Consider the following 27018-nt stretch of genomic DNA (forward strand, 5'->3'; position numbering starts at 1 on the left):
GCCAAGTTTCCTTCTGCTGAATATGTCTGTGCTCTATTAGGCTTCTAAGTCAATGTCCATGGCCAAGTCTGGACCTCAACAGCCCTTGGAAGCATGTGAGCAGGTCAAGACAGGTGCTTCCGTTCATTTGATCTCTCCCCAAGTGTGTTCTCTTTTCTGCCCAGTATCTCTTCAGTACATTTCTGCATCTGTCTGAAGCCTGCACACATGATACTTTTTAATCATTTTTCTAACCATATTTTCCCTGGGATTTAGGAATGACAGTCTCCTGGAGAGAGGACAGTGCATGACTTTTTTCTTTTCCTATTCTTAAAAATATGTTGTTAGTTTTGAATAGTCTCTTAAAATAGGTTCTCACTTCAGTCTCTTTTTTTTTCTTTCTAAATAAAGCCTGAGAATTTGCTTTTAGCTAGCAAATCCAAGGGAGCAGCTGTGAAACTGGCAGACTTTGGCTTAGCCATAGAAGTTCAAGGAGACCAGCAGGCGTGGTTTGGTGAGTAGGGCCTCTCTCTACTTCATGCTGCTCATTCTCTTCTGGCTCATTGTAGCCCACTTCCCAGCCAAAATAAGACAGAAATGTTCCCTCTAACAACAACCTGGCTAAATTTATAAGCTCTTTAGATCTTTATAAGCACTTAATTTTACTGACATCAAAAAGTATATAATATAGAAATAATTTAAGGGAAAATATCAATAGGAGAACAGTAACACATCGACTTTTTCTTAAGGGGTGAGGGAGAAAATGAGTCCTATACTAAGAATTAATAAAGAGGGTTGCAGTATTCAAAGAGGAATGTATTTGTATTTGAGAAAAAATTCATTGTTCACACAGAACCTTACTTGATGCCAAAAACTGCTGTATAAATAGCAGGTACTCAGGAAATATGGGCTGTTTCACATATTTTTTGTTTAAGAAATTAAGGTTTTAAAAATATTGTAATGTGTATATGTGTGTGTTTATCTTAATTATCTTCTGTTTCTTTAAACTTCCAGTTTCCTCTCTAAAATGTTGATAATTTTGAAATTTCTAGATGATGAAATTTCTCTTTCTTTACAATTAAGAAAAGAGTTACTGTTGTTTAAATTAGAGCATTTCTAACCAGGCTTGTGGATTGTTTTAATATTTATCCTATTAGGTTATTCACATTTTTTATGCCTACATTTTTGCCATTTCCCAGTACTGACCCATTTTTTTTCATGTAATGTCCCAAAATATAACCTGTCCCCAAGCCTCAATCTTACTTTTCCGACTTTCACTGTATTGAGGTTAGATCATTTTTTAAGTGATTTTTTTCACTTCTCATTGCTTTTCCTCTGAACAGCAACAACAGAGCACTCAAAAAATGCTTATTCCTTTTGTTTTATATGCAAACCCTCTCTGTGTTTTCCTAAAGATAAGGTGTGCACAGAGATCCCAGGATCCACTCTGTCTCTAATCTGTTCCAGCTAGTAAGTGGGAGTGGGTGACATGGTAGCCTTCTCCCATCTCCTCTGCCAGCAACTTAATTTAGGACATCATTTTCTGCTTCCTGTCCTGTTTCAGTAGTATCTGTTATCATTGTCTGTGATTCCTCCTAAGCTTAATACTGCCATTTGCATCAAGTCTTTCCTCACCCACCAGATGAATTTAGTATCTCCAAATTCAGCATTTGGTTTGTCAGATTTTGACATATGAATAAGCTTGTTCCTGTTAATTGCAAACTCAGAGAAAGTGGGACCTAGAATAAATACTGTAAATTGGAGATTCAGATACATCTTTGTATCCTGGGTAAGAACATGGTAGACACAGATAAAGAATATATAGTAATTTGGGGCTGGGGTCCAACAGGAAGTAGCAGGGCATTTGCAGAGATGGATAGAGTAATTAATGGGGATGCTTAAATTAAGCAGGAAATCCTTCCCCTCAAGATGCTGACACTCCCATATCAATAATTATTTACTATGCTGTGTGGGAGCATCTTTACAGAAGCATTCATGAGGTGCTGTGGAGCACAAGAGAAGAAGGATGAAATTCCACCTGTGGGGAAAGTTTCAGTGATTGGTGTACTCTCCTGCCTCACTAATGGGTGAATGAGAATTTGTTCACTAACATAAAGGCCATACAGAGGAATCAGCACAAACGAAATCTCAGAGGCATAAAACTATTGTTTCTACTTAAAGAATAACCAGAAATTTGATATTGCTAAAGTATAAAGTATACTGGGATGAGTGGTAGTTAATGAAGTGGGAAAGAATTTTATGTGCTTTTGAAGGATTTGGCTTTTGTCCTAGAAATTTCAAGGATCTGGTGAAAAATTTTAAGTAGGGAAGGACGTAATTGGGTTTATGTTAATGTAATGATGTTGTGGGTAACAATATGGAGGGTGGCTTAAGGATACTTAGCCTGAAGGCAAGGGGCCAGTTAGGCTAATAGAGTAAGTCAAATTATGCCTGATGACAGCTTGAACTAATGAGTTTGAAGAAACAGGTTCCAGATACCATGCAAAACAGACAGGGTCTCTGAACTCTAAGGAAATCTGTTTAGAAGAAATCAAAACCCTAGAGGTTGGACTCTAGCCCCCATCTAGAGAAAACTGGGACCCTGTTTCACAAGACTCTGGGTATGAAGCAAGATACCAAAATAGGGACTTAGGTTTAGGCTAGGGATGTAATTGCCATAACTGTGTACAAGGTGATGATTAGACATCAGGATCAAGACAAGCCCTATTATCAGAGTTGAGGCTGCAAATTAACATCAGCAATTTGGTGTGGTGCTTATAAGAAATGATATCATTGATCTCCTTGTTTTATCTCTTATGCTAGATCACAAGCTGCTTGAGGACAGAATTGTGTGTAGTGCAACAAAACAAAACAAAACAAAAACAAAGCAACAAAAAACTCCTGCTTGTTGAATGAGAATACCCAAGCTTACATCCTGTCTGTGATTCTTAATAGATGTATGATACAGGGCAAGTCACTTTAACTCTGTGAGGTCACTGTCCTCTTTGTAAGCAGTGATAATAAACACTTCCTTGCAAGGTTGTTATGAGTCCATAGGAACATGCCTGTGCTACAAAAGATGTTGAATACATTTTCAAAACCATCTTGGCATGAAACACAATGTCACAGGTCTTTGCTTAGTGAAATTTGTTGAGCAAATCAATGAATAAAAAACCAAATACCAAGTTAGTGAAGGTAATAGCATTCAAATAAAAGTACACAAATTTCAAATTGTGATCACTTATTTCTAAAAGTGATCTGGTTCCAGAGAAAGAAGGACACATTGGGAATAAGATCCCCATTTCTTCTTCTGTATGACACTATGACAGCTAAGTTCTTGCTAAAGTACCTATTAGAGTAAAGACTTTTAAGAGGTGCATTTTAAGTCCTAAGAAAATTCAGCATTTCAAAAAGTATAGGGAGGAAAAAAAACATAGTTTAGAAGCTTAAGCAAAAGCACAAGTTTTTTTTTTCCTTTAGAATATTTTCAGCTTATTTTACTCAAGTTCAAGTGAATCCTTATTGTAACCTACCTGAGGAGAAGGAGCCATGTGATGTATTATAATATATCTTGTGGGTGTTCTACCAGGTATATCATAGATTTTAAAGTAAAAGCCTGTTTTAGTATGAATGACTTGTTTAGATTTTTATTCAGTTTTATCTACAAGCATAGTCTCTTGTATTTGACTGATTAATATTATCTTTTAAAATGTATTATCAGTGTTAGGGAGGGGAGTCTTTATTTTAATTTTAAGAGCAGAACTCTTTATTCATTTTGTATAATGCCAGGAGTTCAGGCTTTTGCACAATTTTATTTTAATATAAAAGATCTTCTATTAATAAAAGTGATACAAGGCTTACAGAAGTTGTTTATTATGGTTTTTAATGCTTATTTTCAAGCCTAAATGTTTTTCTCATGAGAATCTCTTCTATCTTCTTAGCCCAGATCTATTTGAGCACTAGCCAAAATGCTAGAAGTAACACCTTGCGTCACTGCATTTGTTAAGATGGCTAGAAAATTTACCAAAGCAAAATATCCACATATAGTCCATTTCTCCTGTGGGATTGGAAATGCTATTTACAATATATCTCTAGTTCTTTGTTGCTGCTAGGGAAAAACATCTTGCTAGGAATAACATCTTTCTTCATGTAAGAATTGTTTTACTTGGTTGCTGTTATGTCTCTTTTTCTAAATATTAAAGGTGTTTTTTAAATGCAATGGATACATTTCCAGCAGTAAGTAATTCTCTTTTTGTTTTGGTCTGTTCTGATATTCCTACTGGTCTTTCAGAGTGAGAAACACATACTATCTCTAAAGAAGGCAAGCTCTCAATTTCTTGCTAATAACATACATCATGAAAAATGAGATTCTTATCATTTTAATCTCCTGCTAAGGAAGGCTTTATCCGTTTGACCCTCACTATTTTGATATTCATGAGAACACATCCGCGCAGTGCAGTTCCTTAATGTTTATGTATTTAGAGTGTATAGTAAAACCTTGGTTTGTGAGCGTAATTCATTCCAGAAACATGTACTTATATATCAAAGTGAATTTCTCAATAAGAAATAATGGAAACTCAGATGATTTGTTCCATAACCCCAAAATATTCATGTAAAAATGATTACAATACTGAAATATAATACAAAGTATACAGAAAAATAAACAAATTAGCCTGCACCTACCTTTGAAAACCTTCCTGGCTGGAGTGAGGGAAACAAGAGAGAAGGGTTATTGTGTAGCATGACTTTCACTATCACTAGCAGAATCACTACTACCACTACCTCTTGGCTCAATAGAATCTTTTTCTACATGGGAGCCATTGTATATGCTAACACGGATGTCAAGTACAGTACAGTATTAATAAACTCATCATACACTGTATTTAATGCGACTGGTAATAAGGCAGCAGAGGAAAGGGTCTGTATCTGCAGGCAGCCTGACCTAGAATAAAGCAAAGCATTCCTTAGCCTACTTTTGTGTGGAAAAGCAAAGGACTGTCCATAGGTGCTTTGAAGTGATAAAAATACACTAGTGCCAGTTGTGGGCACCTTCCAGCATTCTGAAGAGTCACTGATTTCTGCCAAACACCACTGCCTGAGACCAAGCCTCCGAGCATGGGAGACAATCACCCATTGTCCTGCAGCAAGAGCAAGAGAGAAGAACCACTGGCTCAGTTGTGATCATGTGATGTTCGACATCACGTGCTACTCATATTGCAAGACATCGCTCAATTATCAAGCTAAAATTTATTAGAAATGCTTGCTTGTCTCGAAGAACACTCACAGAACAAGTTACTCACAATCCAAGGTTTTACTGTACTTCAGTATTCTTAGGAGTAAGGCCCCACTGACTGCTCAAATGATAACTACATTAAATAAGAATGAATGTGCTGGTGTTCTCTTAATATTTTAGTCTCCAGAAAAGGTTTGTAATAATTTACATTTTAAATTATCTTTCATTTTTAGTCACATAGTGACTTATCTTTTATGCCTATATGAACTATTATTCACACTTCCTCATCTAGGAAATGTATTCTACTAAGATATTTAAGACACATTAAAGTTTACTGATTCTAGATAGGAGGTTATAGATTGTATATAAAAGAATATTAGAAGTTAGAGTAAAGAAGGACCCCTGAGAATTATAGTTAGCCAAAGAGATTTCTAAGATGGAAATAACTCATAGTCCACCCTTTGTTAGAGAAAAGATATAGAAAGAAATTGAGGCTTTAAGGAACAGAAAAAGTAACATAAAGGTCAAGAATGAGAAGTCTGTTTCCAAGAGACCCTAAAGACATTCATCAGATCAAATGCTCCGTCTTTAACCTGGACTTTGGCATTTGTTTCTCATAGGGTTCCTTTGTCTGTATCTCAACTTGGGAGGAGTTGGAATGAGAGAGAGCAGGTGTGGCTTACCAGAAGTTCTTTAGAACTCTTGTGCCCATCCCTACCTTGGAATTAGCTGACTCCACATCATTCCTTGATGTAATCCTCAAACTTTAGTTAATGGAACTGCCATTATCAGGAATTCTTTTACCACACAACTGTCAAGCAAATGCTTCTTTTAAGTAAAGTTTGAAGAGGTAGATCTGCTATGATCCATGTAAAGCTTAAACTACATTACAGAGGTCTTTTTTTGGAGTCCCTTCTCACTGTCCATTCCATCTTGCTCCACAACAAAGGAAAGGAAAAGTAATACAAGGGGAAGTGGGTTAAAAACCCAGACCTTTGCCTCACTTTCTAATTTATTTTAGAGAAATAACCATGCTATTATATATATATATATTATATATAAAGGTATAAATATATATATATTATAAAGGTATATATATAGGTATATATATATACATGTTATATATATTTTATATATATACACATGTATATATATATTTTATATATATAAAAACAAGTATATATATAATTGTATATATATAATTATATATATATATAAAACAAGTGTATATATACTTGTTTTTATACCTTTTTACACATTGTTTATACTTTATAAGTTTGAAGATGGCAAGAAAAAGCTTGCCATATATATATATATGGCATATATATATATACTTGTTTTTATATATACTTATATATATATATACATATGGCATATATATATACTTGTTTTTATATATACTTATATATATGTATATACTTGTTTTTATACCTTTTTACACATTGTTTATACTTTATAAGTTTGAAGATGGCAAGAAAAAGCTCCATTCCAGGGCATTTTGCATCCCAGTAAATATACAATGAGCTTCTTCAGTGATTTGTGGTTAGAGGAATTCCTTATTACATATCCTTTTAAAGAAATGTTTTGTGTTTATGTGTGCCTTTAAGTAAAACTTCCAAATAAGAATAGTTATTTTTAGCCTTTTTAAAAATAATCATTTTTATTTGAAACATATTATTTTCAGAAATCAGAAGAAAAATGTTACCCTGGGTTCTAGCTATAAATTGATTGTTATTTAAATGTACCTTATTGGAGTTTACATTGATTTATACAACAATGAAACTTTATTCTGTCATCTAGTTTCTCTTACCACATCTCTCTCTCTTAAAATTCTAGTTGACACTTGTTAAATAGTGAGTCATTCAAATGTTCCTGAATCTTCTCTTTAGTTGACAGTTATAAGTACACACTGACTATTTATTAGTACCCTGTGATCTCTTTGATATATTTCAGGCTTATTTCTTCTCTTAGTGAGTTCTTCAACTATTCTCAGTCCCATCCCCACCTGTAGACTACCTCACTTTCCAAAAATGTTTACTTAGTTAACATCTATGTTTTGTGTCCTTCTGTTTTATGGGTGAATGCTTCTCATAATAATGTGGGTATCATGATAACTACCATCTTTTGTAAGGTTCTAACCCTATCTTCAAATTTCTCCTCATTTCTTTTCAGATATAGGGGAGGAAAACTACGTCTCTCCCCTCTTAGGTCTGTGGCTGGGGCCTGTGAGTTGAACTGACAAAAGACTGATGAACAGGAGAAAAGCATACAATTTGTTTTGATGTTAATATCTTAACTTTAATGTACACACAGACACCTTTCTAGAAAAGAAATGAAGACCTAAATAAAGGCTAGACCCAGGGACTTATGTCCCATTTTAACACAGTGATAGATTGTGGAGATTTGACAAGACAGAGGAAAAAGGGGGTTGGAGTAGGGGCATTAAACCGTGGGGACATAATGAGGAAATACATTGAGAAATTAATGGAAGATCAAGGTTATTTTATTAAGGTTGGTTTGTGTAGATCCATCTTGGCACCAGCTCCTGTGCCAAGAATGTTCTCTTCCTGGTACAAAGAGGGCACCTTTTCACAAGAAGTGTATGCCCCACTTTTAGGTAGAAAAGAGAAGATTAAAGAGCCTGTCATACATCTGCTAATTCTCAGTTGCCTTCAGCTGAAAATAGTCAGTATTCCACCGTATTTTAGGGTGGTGTGTTCTCTCTTTCACAGGTTTCACTTCAATTCCCACATAAGTACCTGAGAATAAGAACTGCTTACTAAGTAGACTTAAGTATACATGCTGACTATATAGCACAATAGAGTACCCTTCATGTCTGGAAATAAATGTATTTTTTCTAGTAAGCTACAAACCAGATTAGTGTTGATACTGCTATAGAGAGAAACCAGTCTATGTTATTTTAGTCTTCTGAGAGCCTTATTTTATGTTGACAAACATGTTTTATTTCTTAGTTTCCTATTTCATGTTGGTTTTGTTAAGTCAACTCTGACTCCTTAACATCCATTTTCCCTAGGTTTTGCTGGCACACCTGGATATCTTTCTCCAGAGGTTTTACGTAAAGATCCTTATGGAAAGCCAGTGGATATGTGGGCATGCGGTAAGGAATCATATTTCCATGCAAGTTTTACGGTACACCAGTATTGTTATAATTAATGATAGTATCCTTTCAATTTGAAGTTGACTCTCTCTAGTGATCAACTTAGATTAGTAATTCTCAAACTTCAGCCTCCCGCAGGTCACATGGAGGGCTGGTTAGAGCACAGATTGATGTTTCTGATTCACTAGGTCTTGAGTAGGAGCATCTGTGTTTTTTGCAAGTGCCCAGTGTGATGTCAGTGTTTCCAGGTCTGGAAGCACCTTGAGGCCAGGGACATGGTATTGCCTGGAGTGGCCATGCATTTGTCATGCTGCCCTCCCACTCATTCAAACAGCCCTTTCAGCATATGCCACGTCTGCACGACATTTGTCAGGGACTAAAAGTGGAAAAAGTGGATCTTGGAAAAGAATGCAATTAGTCTGTTACGTGGACTGAACTCTGCTTTGGACTTTTAGCAGCCAACTCCAATCAAATAAGTATCCTGTGCAGACTCAACGCCATATAATGTGAAGGATTCCCACCACAGTTTTTAAATGGAATTTCTGTGTGTTACTGTACACTGCGAATAGGTGAAAGGCTGAAATAAAAGGGATACTATAGAAGACTCTGAAATATTTTTCAACTGGGGTTATTGACACAAACTAGTTTTCTAGGTTCCTGATGCTGTGTCATCGCTACCAGTCTAAATCGTGTGGCATTACTGTGCTACAGACAGATTTTGTTGCCTTTGGTGTTTGTAAACCTGGAAGGATTTTGTAAAAAACCAAAAACACCTTTATTTGATTATGAAAAAACTTTTTAGATTTGGTTTCATGGAAAAAATAATTTCATTACCATTACTTTATAGTGATAGGTTATCTCACACTATATTTCTTGTCAGTTTGATCTCATTAGCAATAGCAGTTTGGGATTTGATCTTAAACTGGATGCCTCTTGGACCTTTAAACTTACCTTCGTGCCCAGGAAGGCAGTTATGGGAGGAGCATTGTATCCGGAGTCACAAAGCCTGGATCCAGGTCTTTGCTTTGCACCTATTAACCCTATCTCTAGTGTCTCTGAGTTAGTTTCTTTACCTGTAAAACAGGAACTATTGCCCTTGTAGAATTGTATAGGGGTCAAATAAAGACACTTTATAGTTTGTAAATAAATTTAAAATGCCAACAACTATTTCTCTAAAAGGTTGGATTGTCACTTAATTAAAGGGTGAGGTTTTGGGTATCTTCTCTGTCCCCAAGCTCTGTCTTCCTCCTGCCTACCTGAGACTGTCTCAAGTATGAACTCTATGTCTTTGGGTTAGAGCATTGTCACAGAATGTCCTTGTTCAAATCCAAATGCTAACGGCAGATAACTCATATATTTCCCTTGCAGCATATCAGCTTTCATCACAGATCTGTTGTTGCTGAGGACTTTGAAAAGCAACAAACAGTGTGCTGAGAGGCAGACAGACACAGATGGGTTTTATGGAGGATGGAGTTGATGGAAGTGTAGCTGGAGTTCTGCACTCGGACCCTGAACACTAGTGGATTAGTGTGGTAGAGTCTCATCAGTAGCCGGGGCAAGGCACTCAAGAGTCTTTCTTTGCTGCCTTCATGAGAAGGTCGCATCTAGCCTCCCTCCACCTCCTGTTTTCTCCATCTCTTCTTCTTTTCCTCTTTCCCCTTCTCCCTCCCACCTGCACCACAGGCGGGAGGCAGTGAGTGCAGTGGTTGAGAGCACCCACTCACCCAGCTCTTTGATAGTCTTGCTGTAGGACCTGGCACAAATTATGCACAGTCTCAGTATCTCAGTTTCTTTGAATACAACAGAAAGTAAGAAAGTGTTTCTTTATAAATGAAGTTTCAAGGTAACTGATATGTAGACATGTGTGAGAGAGAGAGAGACCTATACATTTTATTAGATGACTCAGCATTAATGGTTTGATGAGCAGTTAAATATAATGATAGCTTCATCTGGTTACCTGAATACCGAATACCTCTCTCCTTTGCTTTCTTTGTTCTCCTTTATTTATTTATTTATTTTTTTTAATGTTTTATTTATTTCTGAGAGAGAGAGAGACAGCGTGAGCAGGGGAGGGTCAGAGAGAGAGGGAGATACAGAATCTGAAGCAGGCTCCAGGCTCCGAGCTAGCTGTCAGCACAGAGCCCGACGCGGGGCTCGAACCCACGAACCATGAGATCATGACCTGAGCCGAAGTCGGATGCTCAACCAACTGAGCCACCCAGGCGCCCCTCTTTGTTCTCCTTTAAATTATCCTTTTACAAGCCTTTGATTCTGCCAAAGATGCTATGGTAGACCAGTTTCACAGTTCCTGAATCATATTCATTCAGGTAATTTAAATAAATCACTTGTTTAGTTCTTGATATATTTTTAAATTGCATGCCTTAAAATCCCTTTGGGATCACATAGGTAACTATGGAAATGTCTTAGATATTCTAATATCCTGTATGTGGGGAGAATGACCCCCTTCTTCCACGAACATCAAAATGGAGTCTTCCACCTTTTGTTAATTTCTGGATACTGTAGTGGGTTTGGAATATTGTCTTACTATTTTATTATATTTTTACCTCACTAAGATAACATGAAAGTTACATTAAATTCTCTTATGTTTGTAAGACAATCCACCCTGTCTCATCCTCAAGGTAATAAGCACCAAGGGAATGTACACATTTTTCAGTTGTTTTTAGATTATGGCATATCTTGAGAGAAACTCTTTTTTAGCCATCCATCAGCACCAGCACATGCCTATTGAATAACTACTTCTTTTCAAGGCTAGACATTGGATAGTGTGGTAGGAAATGACACTACCCAGATAATAAAAGAAATGCAGAATAAGACATTTAGCAGAACGGCAGCTAATTTTCTGTGAATTAAGCTATGAGCATGCACTATAGCAGATTGTCTTTTTAGCAGTTGACATAGAGCAGAGTGAAGCACAGTATTGGTATAATAGCTAAAAGAAGTCTGTACATCAGTTTATTAGAAATATGCAATTATCCATACCTAGGATATTTCAAATGCCACCATTACCTTGCTTTTGAGACCTCACACAGAATGTAGTCTGACCTGTATTCAGTCTTTGAAAGCAACTAGTCTTTTATTGGAAAGCAAATAATGGACATTAATGAAACAAGAACACATCCCTGTGTTCTACCTTAACAACAGTAAATTGATTTTGATGGCTTTCTTGCATATATAGCTGTTTCCATAATTCCGCAATGTAATGACGAGATGCTGTTTATAGATGTCACTGAATCACTGGATTTTAACAGAACTTGCTTCTGCATCTTGGCTCAAATGTAAGCCCATATAAACCTAGCCAACACACAAACATCCGCACACACGCGCGCACACACACACACACACACACACACACTTGTCTTCTCACGTTTCTATCTGAATTAGATATCACTCAGAACAGTTATGAATGAAAACAAATTAGTGACTGTCACAGAATGTACCGTGACTTTTGATAAGCCTTTGGAATATATGGAATATATTTCTTCTTTTCTTGCCTGGTCACTATAGGTCCAGCATTTGTGTGATTACTGGGCCGCAGAGCATATACTTGCTAAGGGTTCCCATTTTCCTTAGAGATCGCAGTATTTTTTTTTTATTTCAGCTGGGATAAAAATCAGCATTAAGCACTTTTTAAAAAAGTATTTACAGTTTGGAAATCTCAGGCCTACTGGACAGCTTGTTGCTATGGTTACCTTACACTGGTCAACATTTGTAGCTTATGATTACCAGTTCTGTGATTACCTTACAGTTGGCCATCACAGGTATGCCTCACAATTTCAAGGCCCTGTTGCCTTCATCCTTTATGAACTACATCCTCATTAGTCTTCTATCCATGAAGCTTTACTCCTAGTTATAACCTCTACCAATATTGTCTTCCTTTGAACTTAGATATTCTCTTAGATTTCTCAAGATACAGTATTATGATGTCCCTAACCTGATGTTTTCGAAACATGGACACATGTTTCAAAGTGACATGAGTGCTTACCAAAATTCAACCTTCTGGAACATACCAGAGAATCACTGAATAAGCTTCTTTGTGGTGAGGCGCAGGAATTTGCATTTTATCAGGCTTGCTAGGTTATTCTCGTACCCACCAACATCGAACAGCACCATGCGAGCTAGTTGCAATTTTCTTTAGGGCAGAAAATTTTAGGATTCTTACACAGTGTAACAGAAGTTGCAAACATGTGGTCATAGATGTTTTGCCCAGACTGCTGGACCTTTAACTTTGGAGGGGGTGTTGACATTTATTATTTATCTTATCATTTATTATCAGGAGATTTCACTAAAGTAATTGAAAGAACTAATAACAAGATACTTTTGTTCTTACATGGCAGCTGTACCTGTCAGGTGATGGACACATGCTCTCCCCTGGTTACCCACCCACCCCATGCACAGTGCAGCATAGGCGTTCATCTCTGCCTGGTGCTAGAAGACCTGTTTCCCACCCCGACTATGTGACATAGTTTCTGCCATCTGGAAAACAACTTCCCATCTTGCTAACCTTGATCTTCTAGATCTTGGTTCTTCCAATAATTGTCCCTGTAGGTCAGAGTTAGTTAAACATTTTTCCTATTTGAATTGCATGGTGATTTTTTTTGCATAAGTATTGCAGTATAAAAGAGAGCCATACTTAATCTTTGTATAGTTAATTGTGCATTTCCAAACTCCACTCACAATATGCCTTTTATTTACTGAGAGTATTAAGTCGATGTCTTGTTAGATTGTTCCCATTAACTCCCCACTGACTTTTCAGTTTTTGAACATTGCTTTTTTTCTCTCTCCTTTCATCAGAGCAGTTACTAGAATGTTTTAATCATTAACGTGATTATAGGTTTAATCATTTTTCTAACTCCAGCCTTTATTAAAATCATTTTTGAATGTTCTTGATAATGTAATCTTTCTACCTAATCAGTAATCAGTGCTTCTCAGCTCTTATTAATCAAATATCTCTAGCATTGCCCAAGCACAAATGACAGAGAAAACTAGTTTCAACTTCAATTTTTAAATGTTATATGAAGCTGACTGTATCAAAATAGTTGTCTTAACTTTTTGTTTTGGAGCAAATTTTGAAGCATTCACAAGTAGAATAATAAAATGAAATGACAGCTAATCCTATTTCATCTACACCACCCAATCCATCGCTCCACCCCAAGATTATTTTAGTTAAATAGAAACATAATATATCTATAAATACCATAATGTATATCTCTAAAAGAAAAGGGTTCTTTTAAAATAATGACAATAATAGCAATACTTTAAAATTTAATAATAACTGCTTAAAACCATCAAATCTAGTGTTGGGTGTTTTTTTTTAATTTGCCCTCTTGTCTCATAATTTTATTATTAGTTTGGTCTCTTAGGTCTCATTTATTTTTTTTTTTTTTTGGAAAGTTTATTTTTAAGAGACAGCACACACGATAGGGGAGGGACACACACACACAAACACGAGAGAGAGAGAGAGAGAGAGAGAGAGAGAGAGAGAAAGAGAGAGAGAAAATGAGAGAGAGAGAGAGAGAGAGAAAGAGAGAGAGAAAATCCCAAGCATGCTCCATGCTGACAACACAGAACCCAATATAGGGCTTGAACCCATGAACCATGAGATCATGGCCTGAGCCAAAATCAAGAACCCAATGCTCAACTGACTGAGCCACCCAGGTGTCCCTTTTAGGTTTCTTTTAACTTGTAATTTCTCCTTCTCTTATATTTCCCCCTCCACGACCCCCTTCTCATTTCTCTGTGTATCTGTTAAAGAAACCTGTAGTTCCCACAGAGCACCCCTACAAGGTACCTGATATTGGTCACTACATAATGTTTACCACTGTAAGGAACCATTATTCCTTATAAAAGGGCCTAATTCCAAGTCTAGGTCAGGAAAAGCACAAGATGATACAGGTTCATCTTGTTATAGCAGAAAGACAGAAAACTGTTAAAGACCACAGACTGGTTTTTTTTGTTGTTTGTTTTTTTGTTTCTGTTTTTTGCAAGAATATATCAGGGATGATATGACCTCCAAAGGCTGGATGTTTCTTGTGATGTTAGTAGCTTTGGATGATCTCTACCTAGATATTAACAGGACTCAGGAGCCAACTAGAAGAGGCTTCTTCTAGTTAAAGATGGAACAGTTAGAAGATAAATGAGAAAAATAACAGTAATAGATTGAAACACATAAAATTTAAGTCCCTGCATTCATAATGATGATCAAAATACAATAGCAATCCTAACACTTGGATTAGGGAATTAATTAATGGGGAACCAATGTATTATTTTGAAAACCAATTCATAAAGGAGGGAAAAAAGTTTGTTACTTTACCTTTCCTGTATGAATTGCATAACAAGGTCACCAAATGATGAAATAAGTTGTTCTTAGACTAAAGAAGTTATAATAGAATTAGAATATCTTTTTTTTATAACCCCTAGTGAAATATCTAGGTAGAAATCATCAAATGCCAGTAATCTCCTGAGAATCATCCAAACTTTGGAGGCTGTATCCTCATCCCTGAAGTGTTCTAAAAAAAAAAAAAAAAAAAAGAGTAAAGATTTTGACCAGCTTTTAAGGATTTTACTGCTTTAGTTATAGGGCAAGAAAAGAAACTGTATTTTTTTTTTCATTTTTCTTTTCTCTGACCTAGGAGAAGAAGGTAAAATATTAGGGTTATAAATTAAGCTTTACAGGAAAAAAAAGTAAATTGGAATGGGGAAGACTCTCAGTAGAGAGTAAAAACTTTAAAGGGCATAGCTAAAGGAAAAAGTGGCTGCAGGGAACATTTAAGACAGCACCAAATTAAAACCTTTAAAACCTAGTGGCCAAGGCCTTTCAGTTAGACAACACAAACAATTTAAAATTTAAAGTGACTATTTCTCTTCATAAATGAAGAAAAAATAGCTGAAGCCTGCTTGTGGCTGAAACAGTTACATCATATAAGCTCTCAAACCATTTCCTCATGTATAGAATGGGGACAATAACATTATCTACCTCAGCATCGTACAGGGAGTTAATAAGGTAATGCACTAAAGCACATGTAGCTGCTCAAAAAATGTTACAATAAAACTTATTACTATACCATGTGCCTGTTATAGTTATTCTGTACTTACAGAAAACTGAACTCTAGTAAAGCATATAATTCAGGAAGGCCTCAGCCTCCAATCTAATCAGCAAATTAAAGTAAGCTTACAAACCAATGTTTATTTAAATAGACATTGAGAAGTAAACATCAGTCCTCTTAATAGTGCTCATGTAGCTTTTTTCTTTAAGTCTTCTGGCCTGAATGTTTTTAAATCTTCCATATTTGTGTTATTATTTTAGTAAAAATGGATTTTTTTTTGGTAGAAACTCCTCAATCAAGCAATTAAATTGTAGGCATTTATCTGTGTAGTGACTGCCAATTCTTGGGGAATGAGCCATCTATGAGCTTTCCCCTTCACAGAGACATACTGCATCAGTGCCAGACAACCAGACCCCGAAGCAGGCCAGACTTGCAACGTACCGTAGGTCCAAAATGCTAAATATCTCAATTGGGAGTCTGTTTTATAATTTCATAACAGTCTACTTCAAATGTTTATTAGAAAAATGTCTAATTAGAACCTCCTGGATGGTTCAGTCGGTTAAGCATCTGACTTCTGCTCAGGTCATGATCTTACGGTTTGTGGGTTCAAGCCCTGCAGAGGGCTTTGTGCTGACAGCTCAGAGCCTGGATCCTGCTTCAGTTTCTGTGTCTGTCCCTGTCTGCCCTTACCCTGATCACACTGTCTCTCTCTCAAAAATAAATCAGTATAAATGTTTTTAAATAATAAAAAGTCTAATTAAAATTAATATTGACTATTGCCATTACAGAGCTAATTTTCTTTGGGGCACCTGGGTGGCCAGTCAGTTCAGCGTCCAATTTCGTCTCAGCATCCAATTCCATGATCTCATGGTTCATGAGTTCGAGACTCACATCAGGCTCATTGCTGTCAATGCAGAGCTCTATTTGGATGCTCTGTCCTCTGTTTCTGCCCCTCGTTTGCTCACTCTCATGTGCCTTCTCTCTCTCTTTGTCTGTCTGTCTCTCTCTCTCTCATAAATAAGTAAACATGAAAAATAATTTAAAAAAAAAAACTACTTTCCTTATTTACCTCCAAACCATAGCTGAGGGATAAGACTACTTAGGCACAGCCTTTCTTCTACCTCTGTCCTGGGAACACAAACTCAAGACACTCATCATCATCATTATTATTAGATACATATGTTACATCAGATAATAAAAATGTTATAAAAGTAAATTTAAATTAAGGTATATTAAGTTTATAATGTAGTGAAAGATGGAAAATACATCTTTTTTATGTTGTGAAGATGAAATATCTATATACTCAGATTTTTTTTCACGCTATAGAGTGATTTTTTTTTCATGGTCTTTTTTTTTCTTTTTAACTCCACTATAGTAAAATTATTTTCAGTCTTGAGTTTAAAACTTTATTAGTCTTTTATTTTAATAATATTTAAATGAAGTATTGTTTAAATTGCTCTACTCTGGTTGTGATTCACATGAATTTAAGAATATGCTTTTAAATTTGAACTTCCTGAAGCAGGCTGTGAAAGTCTAGGATGATTAAACCATTGTTTAAAAGCCATTTTAGCTCCCACAGTGTGTGTTGTATAAAGATGACAAGTTTGATGGACAGGGCTTAGATTTCCCTAACAAGATAGTTAAAGAAACACAAGAGACCAACTCTAGTATGAGAAAAAAGGAATCCTAGGCCATGCCAGGCAAAGTTTTACCTGTCTGACCATCTATCGTTGGTTTCCATGCTTTAAGGGAAAGCAACAAGGAAAAAATAATCAGTAGATGTCAGAACACTGGCAGAAACTAAAGACTTTAGGCAGGCCAATAAACTTTTCCAAAGTAGGAGGGGATTGGTTCAAGATAGCAAGGTTAGAAGATCCTGAACTCACCTCCTCCCATAGACATACGGACTCTCCAGCTTTATATGAAAAATTTAAGAAAAAAAAAGTAAAGGGTGACAGCATTGACTAGACATTGGCAAAAGAGTAAGGAAACCACACAGAAGTGGGTAGGAAAGGCCAGGACACAATTTCACCATAAATAAACCCTGCCCATAGCTTGGTAATCCACAACGAGGAGAAAACTGAAAACCTGGGGCTTCTCCTTGAGGAGTAAAGGGTTCAAACCCCATATTCAAGACCTCAACTTTTAGGACCTGCACCTGAGACATGAGCACCAAGAACATCTAATTTTGAAAGCCAATAGGACTCATGTACAAGACACACAACACTATCATGATCTGGAAGACAACTCTTAAAGGGCTGGATGCTTGGACATACCTGCCCCAGGGCCCAGCTCAGAGGCAGCCTGATTATACTCAGAAATCAAGTGAAGGAGATTGACCTGCTTATATTAAAATGTCAGCCAGTGGGGCAGGCATCTAATTAAAAATACATATCTAGGAGCCTGCTAGAGTATTCTTTGGGGTAGAGACTGGCAAGTACTGTGTCCCGCTCTCCCTTGACCATGCTTTCCCTTAGCTGTGCTCCAGAGCACTGGGAAGGAACCTTTTTCATGCATCTGATGCTCTGATCTTTGTGGCTGCTACCCAGGGCATGCCTCCTGACTGGCTGGCTCTGGAGGGCCTTGTGTTTCTTGTCTCCTGAGACTGTAATAATCAGCATCACCCAGGAAGGAACTCACACCTCTGTCCGGCACCTTGATTTTTGCAGCTGCTGTCAGGTGACACCTACACATTACCTGACTCTATCACTCAGTGGAGCTTATGCTTGTGGCTCCCATAGGACTGTAATCAATGGAGAGATAGTTCTTAAATGGCCACTACCTGCACAGCATAGCAAGAGGCAATAGACCTAGGAGCTTGGTCTTTCTGTGAAGGGGACCTATTAACTAAACATCATGGCTGCAGCCTGAGGAGCAGGTTTCTAATTAAACACACATCTGAGGAATGACTATAATGCTTTTCAGAGACCTCACACCAGTATCTTCATGCTCACCCTCTGCCAAACTCCAGAGCCCCAGTGTCTGCTGGAGGAAAGCTTTTGCATGCATCTGGTATCTGGTCTTTATATCTATTGCCTGTTTTTGCAGCTGCCTCCCAGGACATGCCCTCTTGATTGTCTGGCTGGCTAGGGGGACTTGCATTCCGAGGTCCCAAAATTGGAAATGGAAGACAAAGGTCTTGGGAAGTTGCCACTCCAGGACACTATGCAAACAGCAGATTTAGACACATACTCTTCTAGTCTTTCTGTGAAGACAGCATCTTGGCGTCTTCTGGAGCTTTGGCCTGAGGAGTAGGTCTCAGAGTTGGGACACATCTAATGGATTACAGAGTTGCTCCCAAGGAATGTAGGTTGTGGATACCATCTTGGCACTCTCCCTCTGCCTTGTTCCAGCTTGCCAGTATCTCCCAGGAAAAAGATTATACATTCATCTGAAGCCCCAATTTTTGTCACCCAAGGGACCACACCAAATTGCTTTGTCAGTGGGGCTTATGCTTGTGGTCCCACAGAACTGTATATATTTGCATAATTTTTAAACTGCTATCTGAGGGTCTAGATTCCAAAGAGTCTGAACCTAGGTGCTGAGATCTTCCCCTTTCAGTCACTGATAGGTCTTGGCACATCCACACCTACTGAGAGCTAATAAAAATATAATAGGATTTTTGGAGAATAACTGAGAGATGACAAAGAGGTGGAGTAAAGTTGAAAGACAAGGTTCATCTTCTGCACAAAACTACTTAAAGATTGGGAAAGGTGGTGATTTTATCTACTCTATAGACCAATACAGAGTCAAATAAAATGAAAAAAACAGAGGAATATGTTCCAAATGGAAGAATAAGATAACACCTTAGCAAAAATGTTAATAGAATACAGATAAGTAATTTACCTGATAAAGAGTTCAAAGTTATACTCATAAAGATGTTCATCAAATTTGGGTGGGGGGGAGAAATGGATGAACACAGAACTTCAACAAAGAAATGGAAAATAAAAGAAAGTACCAAATAGAAGTCAAAAAGCTAAAGAATACAGCAACTGAAATTTTTAAAAAAACATACTAGTGGGGACTAGCAACAGATTACATGAAGTAGAAGAAAGGACCAGTTAACATGAAACCAAGCTGGTGAAACTCACCCAGTCACAACAGGGAAAAAAAAAAGAAAAAGACAAAAGTGAAGATAACTTAAGGCACTTATGAGGCAACATGAAGCAGAGCAATATTCACATTATAGAGGTCCCTAAAGGAGGAGAGAAAGAGGCAGAAAACGTGTTTGAAGAAGTAATGGATAAAAACTTCCTTAATATGGGGAAGAAAACAGACATCCAGTTCTAGAAAGCCCAGACTTCCAAATAAGATGAAATTAAAGAAACTCACAGCAAGACACATTATAATTAAAATGTCAAAAGTTAAAGATGAGAGAATATTAAAAGCAATAAGAGAAAAACCACTAGTTGTTTACTAGGAAAACTTTATAAGCCTATCAGTAAGTTTTTCAGCAGAAAAACTTTACAGACCAGAGAGAGCTGCATGATATATTTAAACTGACAAAAGAGAAAAAAAAAAAAACACTTTCAATCAAGAATGTTCTACCCAATAAAGTTATTCAAAATTGAAGGAGAAATAATGAGTTTTCCAGACAACAAAAACTAAAGGAGTTCATCAAACTAATCCAGTCTTACAAGAAATGTTAAAGGGAATTCTTTAAAAGCTGAAAAGAAAGGATGCTAATTGGTAACAAGAAAACATATAAAAGAATAAATCTCACTGGAAAGGTAAATACATAGTAAAGATAGTAGATTAATCACATATAAAGGTAGTATACAGGTTAAAAGTAGTAAAAAACAATGATTATAATAATTAGTGATGGGAAACACAAATAAAATATGATCTCAAAAACAAAATGTAGAATGGGGCAGAGTAAAACTATAAGCCTTAGGATAAGATCAAACTTAAATTATCAAGTTAAATTATACTGTTATAATTAGAAGTTGTTAAGCCTCATGGTAACCACAAAGCAAAAACCTATAATAAATATAGAAGAGAAAAAGAGAAATAAATATAAACATAGCTCTAAAGAAAGTCATTAAATTACAAAAGAAGAGAGTAAGAAAAGAAGAAAGGAACACAGAGGAACTACAAAAAAGGCCAGCAAACAATTAACAAAATGACAGAAGTACATACCTATCAATAATTACTTTAAATGTAAATGGACTAAATTCTCTAATCAAAATATATAGAGTAGCTGAATGGCTAAAAAAAAACAAAAACAAATGTATACTGCCTACCCTTCAGATGGAATGACACACAGACTGAAAATGAAGGGATAGAAAAAAAATATTTCATGCAAATGGAAACCAAAAGAGCTGGAATAACTATACTTATATCAGACAAAATAGGCTTTAAAATGAAGGCTATAATAAGAGACAGAGATGACCATTACATAGTGTTGAAGGGTTCAGTCCAACAAGAGGATGTAACATTTGTAAATATTTATACACCCAATGTTATGTAAATATACGAGCACCTAAATATATAAAACAAATATCAACAGACCTAAAGGGAGAAATAGACAGCAATATGGTAATAGTAGGGGATTTCAATATCTCACTTACATCAATGGAGAGATCATCCAGACAGAAGATCAATAAGGAAATATTGGCCTTAAACAACATATCAGAATAGCTGGACTTAACAGATGTGTACAGAATCTTCCATCCAAAGACAACAGAATACATATTCTTCTTGGCATGGAACCTCTTCCAGGAAAGACCATATGTTAGGCCACAAAAGAGGTCTTCATCAGGGATATCAAAGAATATATCACCCCAGTGACAGGTAAGTTTCATCTTTAGGTATTGACCTGTTGTGCCTCTTTAGAATTATTTGGTCCTAAAGTTAATAAGGAAATAGCATCTTTGAACGACCCATTACACCAGATGGACATAATGGATACAGATGTAATGTCCCATCTAAAAGCAACAGAATACACATTCTTTTCAAGTGCACAGAAAACTCTTTGGCTTATGTGTTGGACTGCTATATATTATCAGAGTTTTTGAGCATAAGAAGAAAAACATTGACCCTCCACAGAATGCTTCAGAGTGGATCAGAGCATGTCTTTCTGAAGCTTTCCAAATACCCAATTTCCTCTCTTTGAATGGATGTGGCTTAAGTATCATTGTGGATCTGCCACATTTAATTACTGTTGCCTGAATGACTTAACATTATGCTCATTCTGTCTAGGTGTCATCCTCTATATCCTTCTGGTGGGATATCCACCCTTCTGGGATGAAGACCAACACAGACTCTATCAGCAGATCAAGGCTGGAGCTTATGATGTATGTAATAAATGTTCATACAGTACAGATGAGCATTTGGTTTTTTGTTTATTAACCAAGAACCAAATAATTTTCAACAATTTCTCTAATTATTTTTCTCTCTCCTAGGGAAGGGGAGATAAAGAGAAAGGAGTACAGCATATGTATTCACTTTGTATTTCCTTTTAGTTCACTATCTCCTAAGATTAAAAGGAAAACAGTTGGATGTCTCTAAGGAATGACTTTGCTTCTCAAAATTTTTGCATCTTAGTGTATTTTAAAACATAAAAATTCAAGGAATTTTGCTGTAGAAATGATTACTGCTTGTTTAGTTGAATTATTTTTCCAAATGTTTGTCACATAATTTTAAATCCTATATCAACAGTATTTTGCAGCAATCTGTGTATCAAATAGGACATTGTTCCGTTATGTCAGCTTGACTTTTTTTGTCTTATTTACCTCATGGGCTTCTGTGCAAAACTTTTATTTGAAGAATGAGTTTCACAATTTAAAAATATTTGAAAATCACGGTTCTAACATATTTCATTTATAACTAGAATATTTGAAAGTATGAGTATGAATTAAGTTCTAAAGCTAAAAAGTAAGGCCTTATCTGTTTTCTCTTTATGGCTTTATGTTCACTGATAATAATTTTCTCTCCTTTGACAAATATGTCTATAAATATGATTTACTACCACTTCTGGTTGCTTCTCACACATCCCTCTGGAAATTAGAGTTCAAGGTTTAGAGACTGACTCTTTTGATATATTATTAACTGGAGTAACTAAGTTGTAGGAAATGAGTCCACCTTCTGTGCACAAGTTGAAGGCTCAGTGTTGTGAGAGGAGATAAAATAAAAAGTCTGTTATCTTAAATCAGGTCTCATGAATTCAGCAATGCATTTCTGTTAAAATGTTCTATATAGATGGATGTGTGTATAACAAGAATTTAAAAGGTATATTCTTTTGATTTGGAAGCATCCCATTCTAGTGAGACTAATAATTGGGCCAAACGAAGATTTACATGGCCACAGCTAGCACATTTATCCGCTTTACAGACTATAACTAGGCACCCCTTTGGGAAGACAGCTCTGCAGATACACTGCTTGATGAATATGAAGGAATGACTTTGTGAAACTTTTTAGAAATGAGAAAAATGTCCACCTTTATTCAAGCTGAACCAGCTCCTAATTTGCTATCAGAATATCTGTACATCATGGAGGAACAGCTTGAATATTTCTTCAGTAGCTCCTAATCATTAGCAAGTTTTTATAGCTGCCCAAAATAACTTACAGAATTAAAATGACAGTTGTTAAACCAGTTAAATTTAAAGTATTAAAGAGTCAATATCATTTTCTCCTATTTCATCTTACCAATGGGTCACAAAGTACCCATTTTATAACTACTAAAAGTGAGCTAAAGTCCATGACACAGTGACAGTGACTTTTGTTCCAAGATTGTCTATAAAACTTCGTGAACTGGGAAAAGAACCTGATATTGTTTAGAAACTGATGTAAATTTTTCTTAACCTATCAAGAATAGTATCTCTACTATTAATTGAAAATGAGGCTATATAATTATCAACAAAAATTTTAAGTTTAGGATAGCTTTATTATATAGTTATTAATACACAAATGAATTACTAATACATGTTTTTAATGTTGGTTACTTTTAAGAACTTTGATGAAATTTGTAATTAAGTATATTAACCTTTCTGAAGTGCTAGAATGAAATCCTACTGAGGCTCTTGTAGTCTGAAATTTCTTCTCATTACTACATTCCAAATAGCCACAGTTATTAGGTCGGTTTTGGCCCTGGCAATGGAAGCTGTTTTATTATCTCTACTGTTACTGCTCATGAGGTGTGAGAGTATGTAATACTTCTTTTATTAATTTTTTTTCTTTTGGTAATACTTCACTTTGAATCTTGGTGCAATACCATGATGACATCAACAATTTAACAACTTGTCAGCTTTATTGATGTTTAAAAGTAATTATGAGAAAGATTGCATAAAATTTTATTTTCAAACCAAAATAAAGATCCTTCGAAAGGACTAGAAGATCCTTAAGTTTATTTTTTTGAAATGTTAAAATATATTTACTAGGTATAATATGCAGTTTGGTATATATACATATCACTTATTGGCTACTTTTCTTTAATATATGTAATATATTTTAATACATACTTATAGAAGGGGATATATATATACATTTATGTAGATTTATCTCTATGTAGATACAATTTAACTTCTATAAGAAGTAAATTTTATGAAGAAATCCACTGTTTAAGGAAATGATTAGTTTACTTCGCTCTTCTCTATTTAACTGATTGTATCTATTTTTGAAACTCTATAAATTTATATTTTTGAAGTTTCCATCACCAGAGTGGGACACAGTGACTCCTGAAGCCAAAGACCTAATCAATAAAATGCTTACTATCAACCCTGCCAAGCGTATCACAGCCTCAGAGGCACTGAAACACCCATGGATCTGTGTAAGTGACAATTCTCCAAAGACCTTAGGGGCTAAGATTAAAATAAATCGGGGCACCTGGGTGGTTCAGTCAATTAAGCATCCAACTTAAACTCAGATCATGATCTCGCGGTTCGCGGGTTCGAGCCCCATGTCAGGCTCTGTGCTGACAGCTCAGCACCTGGAGCCTGTTTCAGATTCTGTATCTCCCTCTCTCTCTGCCCTTCCCGCACTTATGCTCGCTCGCTTGCTCTCTCTCTCTCTCTCTCTCAAAAATAATGAATAAAAAATTTTTTAAAAACTCATCCTTTAAATTTTTTTACAGATTTAAAATAATTTTTACAGAAAAAGATTAAACTAAAAGTGAATGAATTTTTGACTTAAGTTATTTAACAAAATAAATTTTAATGGTAATACTATTTTGGATAACAAAATCTGATTTACATAGATTGATAAATATTGCCTACAGTAACACAAGGAAATACTACTTTCCCTATCAGTTATTGATAATACTCATGAACAGAGCGTAAGAAGATGACACCTAAGATTATCTATATTCCAGTAGAGAATATTAGATAAAGTTCAATTATTTACCATTAGGGAGCTTTTGGAAAAACAGCAACAGCAACAACAAAATTGGGAAGCTTGTAGTAAAGTTAAACTAGCAAGAAAGAATGGCCAGTAGACTGAATATACTTTAGATGTGCTAAGAAAAACTGAAATGTGGGGGGGATGTAGAGATTTCACTACATTTCTAGGGTTGTCAAATGTTAGAGCAGTAAATATGGTAATAAGTAAATGAAAAGCAGTCCAATAGAAATATAATTAAAGACATTGAAATAAAGATAATTCAGGGAATTACTGATATTCATTTCTATACTTTCTATAGATAATTGTTGCTTCTTAGTCATAATGGCAAAGCTAATCATCTATTATGAGGGAACTTTTGCAAGTGAATACTCACAAGTTCATGGTATGGGTTCAGGCACCATTAATGCAGATTAGGTGAAGTTGAGGTTACTATAATGCTTAGTATGATTTAATTACTCTAAGTTAAGTTTCTTTTCTTCCTCTTCCAGCAACGTTCTACTGTTGCGTCCATGATGCACAGACAGGAGACTGTAGACTGCCTGAAGAAATTTAATGCTAGAAGAAAACTAAAGGTAAGGGATTATACGTTTTTGTGAGGAGGTAGACTTAGGCAGAGTGAGAAATGAGATTACGTGGAAATTAACTTTCAACAAAGACTTTTAAATGCGTGGACCTCAGAACTGTTATTCTTCCTCTTCTGCGTCTTGAGAAAATGTAATACAAGCTGGAATTAAATCTACAATGAAGACCGAAGATCTCTGTGGCAGCATGTGCTGTGGTTCTTCTCTTCTGAGGAACACAGCTGTGCAGTCTGATACTTGGAATCTGGCCACACACCTGAGGGTGGCCCCAGCAGTATGTGAGACCTAGGCCTGCTGCTCTCAGGAAACCAAAAAACAAAATCAGAGACATAAAAATCCCCTAACTAAAAGTAAGGCTAGGAGAGGATTTGTTATCAAAGATGGTTTATTTGTTATGTCAGAGATTTGCAGCGGCAACATTAATTTTGTATTCTTATTTTTCTGACAGGGTGCCATCTTGACAACTATGCTGGCTACGAGGAATTTTTCAGGTACATGTGTTAAGAATTCGGCTCCTTATCCACTGCTCTCTTCAGTATTCAGTTTGGAATTGAAGAAAAACCTAGTAATTATAAAAACCCTCTTGTTTAGGGATAGCAAATATGTGGCATGGATTCCTTCTACAGAGTGTCTATCATCAGGAATCCGTCTCCACAGAGACATGAGGCACGTGACTGCACTCCTCGTGAGAGCACTCAAGCAGCCCCTGGTAGTGTGGTGCAGGATTCGAAACCCTTCTGTCCTCTGTGCTACGTCGCACACAAGTTGTGGAAATGTGTACTTCCTCCTCTTGAAGCTCAGTATTTCAAACCTAGAATTAGTTAATTGATATTTCATCAACTATTAGCTATAAATAAGGGGTTTTTTTGTTTGTCCCATTCTCATAGGAAATCCCAATAAGTGAGATTTTTTTTTTTTTAAAGAAGAGCATTGTTGAGGAACCAGTTCTTTTAGTCCCAAGTTCTTTCACAAGTACAGTTGTATCTTGGCACACTGTAAGAATGGTTGCATATTTCAAAGTATCTAAACTCAAGAATTTACAGAGACCCCTTCCTCACAGTAATATATAGGATAATAAATATTCCTCAAAATGATTCCATGGTAAAAATAATTTTTTAAATAATGGGCTAAAAGAAACTAAGCCATTTCTTTGTTACAGAGGTGACTCTCCAAAATGAACATAAAGTATATATTATATCCAGAAATTCTTAGGGTTTATCTCAAAGGACCAGGTTTCCAAAAATCAAATTTTGGTAAATTCTAACCAGTCTTATGTATGGGGAGGAACCAAAGCAGCAAGAAAGCTGCGTCTGGTCACGTGGCTGTTGAGATGTAGAGGGATTATCAAACAGTTTTGCCAAAAATACTACCACTTTATGTTGTTTACTGTTTACCTAAGGGTGATACATGGCATCAAATTATCTAGCTATTCTTCAGTTATTTATCCCAGGACACCCTTAACTCCTAGGTATTATAGTGCTGTCAGGTGATGATCCATACCATTATCAAGTGTCCTTCAACCTTCTCAACCAATTTCTAGTTAGTTTACAACTATATTAAATAGTCATCTTTTGTACCCCATTATATTTAGTTATGTATTTTATGAAACCGTAGGAGGCTTTACAAAGGCTTCCAATGACCTATTATAAAACAACAACGATAAGAATACTACGAGCAATGCTACGAATTGAGGGACTGTGCTAGTCA

General features: G+C 36.0%; 1 protein-coding gene across 9 annotated transcripts in view; it reads left to right on the plus strand.

Annotated features, from left to right (window-relative positions):
• CAMK2D (calcium/calmodulin dependent protein kinase II delta) overlaps window positions 1-27018 on the plus strand; it is a 306496-nt gene that overhangs the window by 229572 nt on the left and 49906 nt on the right. For all 9 annotated transcript variants that reach the window (XM_039220002.1, XM_039220004.1, XM_039220005.1 and 6 more), the window contains exons 7-12: window positions 391-493; window positions 8247-8330; window positions 21596-21690; window positions 24039-24161; window positions 25219-25302; window positions 25760-25802. In XM_039220002.1, the coding sequence (XP_039075933.1) occupies window positions 391-493; window positions 8247-8330; window positions 21596-21690; window positions 24039-24161; window positions 25219-25302; window positions 25760-25802 (532 nt within the window). The remainder of the gene's footprint in view (window positions 1-390; window positions 494-8246; window positions 8331-21595; window positions 21691-24038; window positions 24162-25218; window positions 25303-25759; window positions 25803-27018) is intronic.

Source organism: Hyaena hyaena, unplaced genomic scaffold, assembly GCF_003009895.1.
Source record: "Hyaena hyaena isolate Hyena2069 unplaced genomic scaffold, ASM300989v1 scaffold_854, whole genome shotgun sequence".
Taxonomy (NCBI): Eukaryota; Metazoa; Chordata; class Mammalia; order Carnivora; family Hyaenidae; genus Hyaena; species Hyaena hyaena.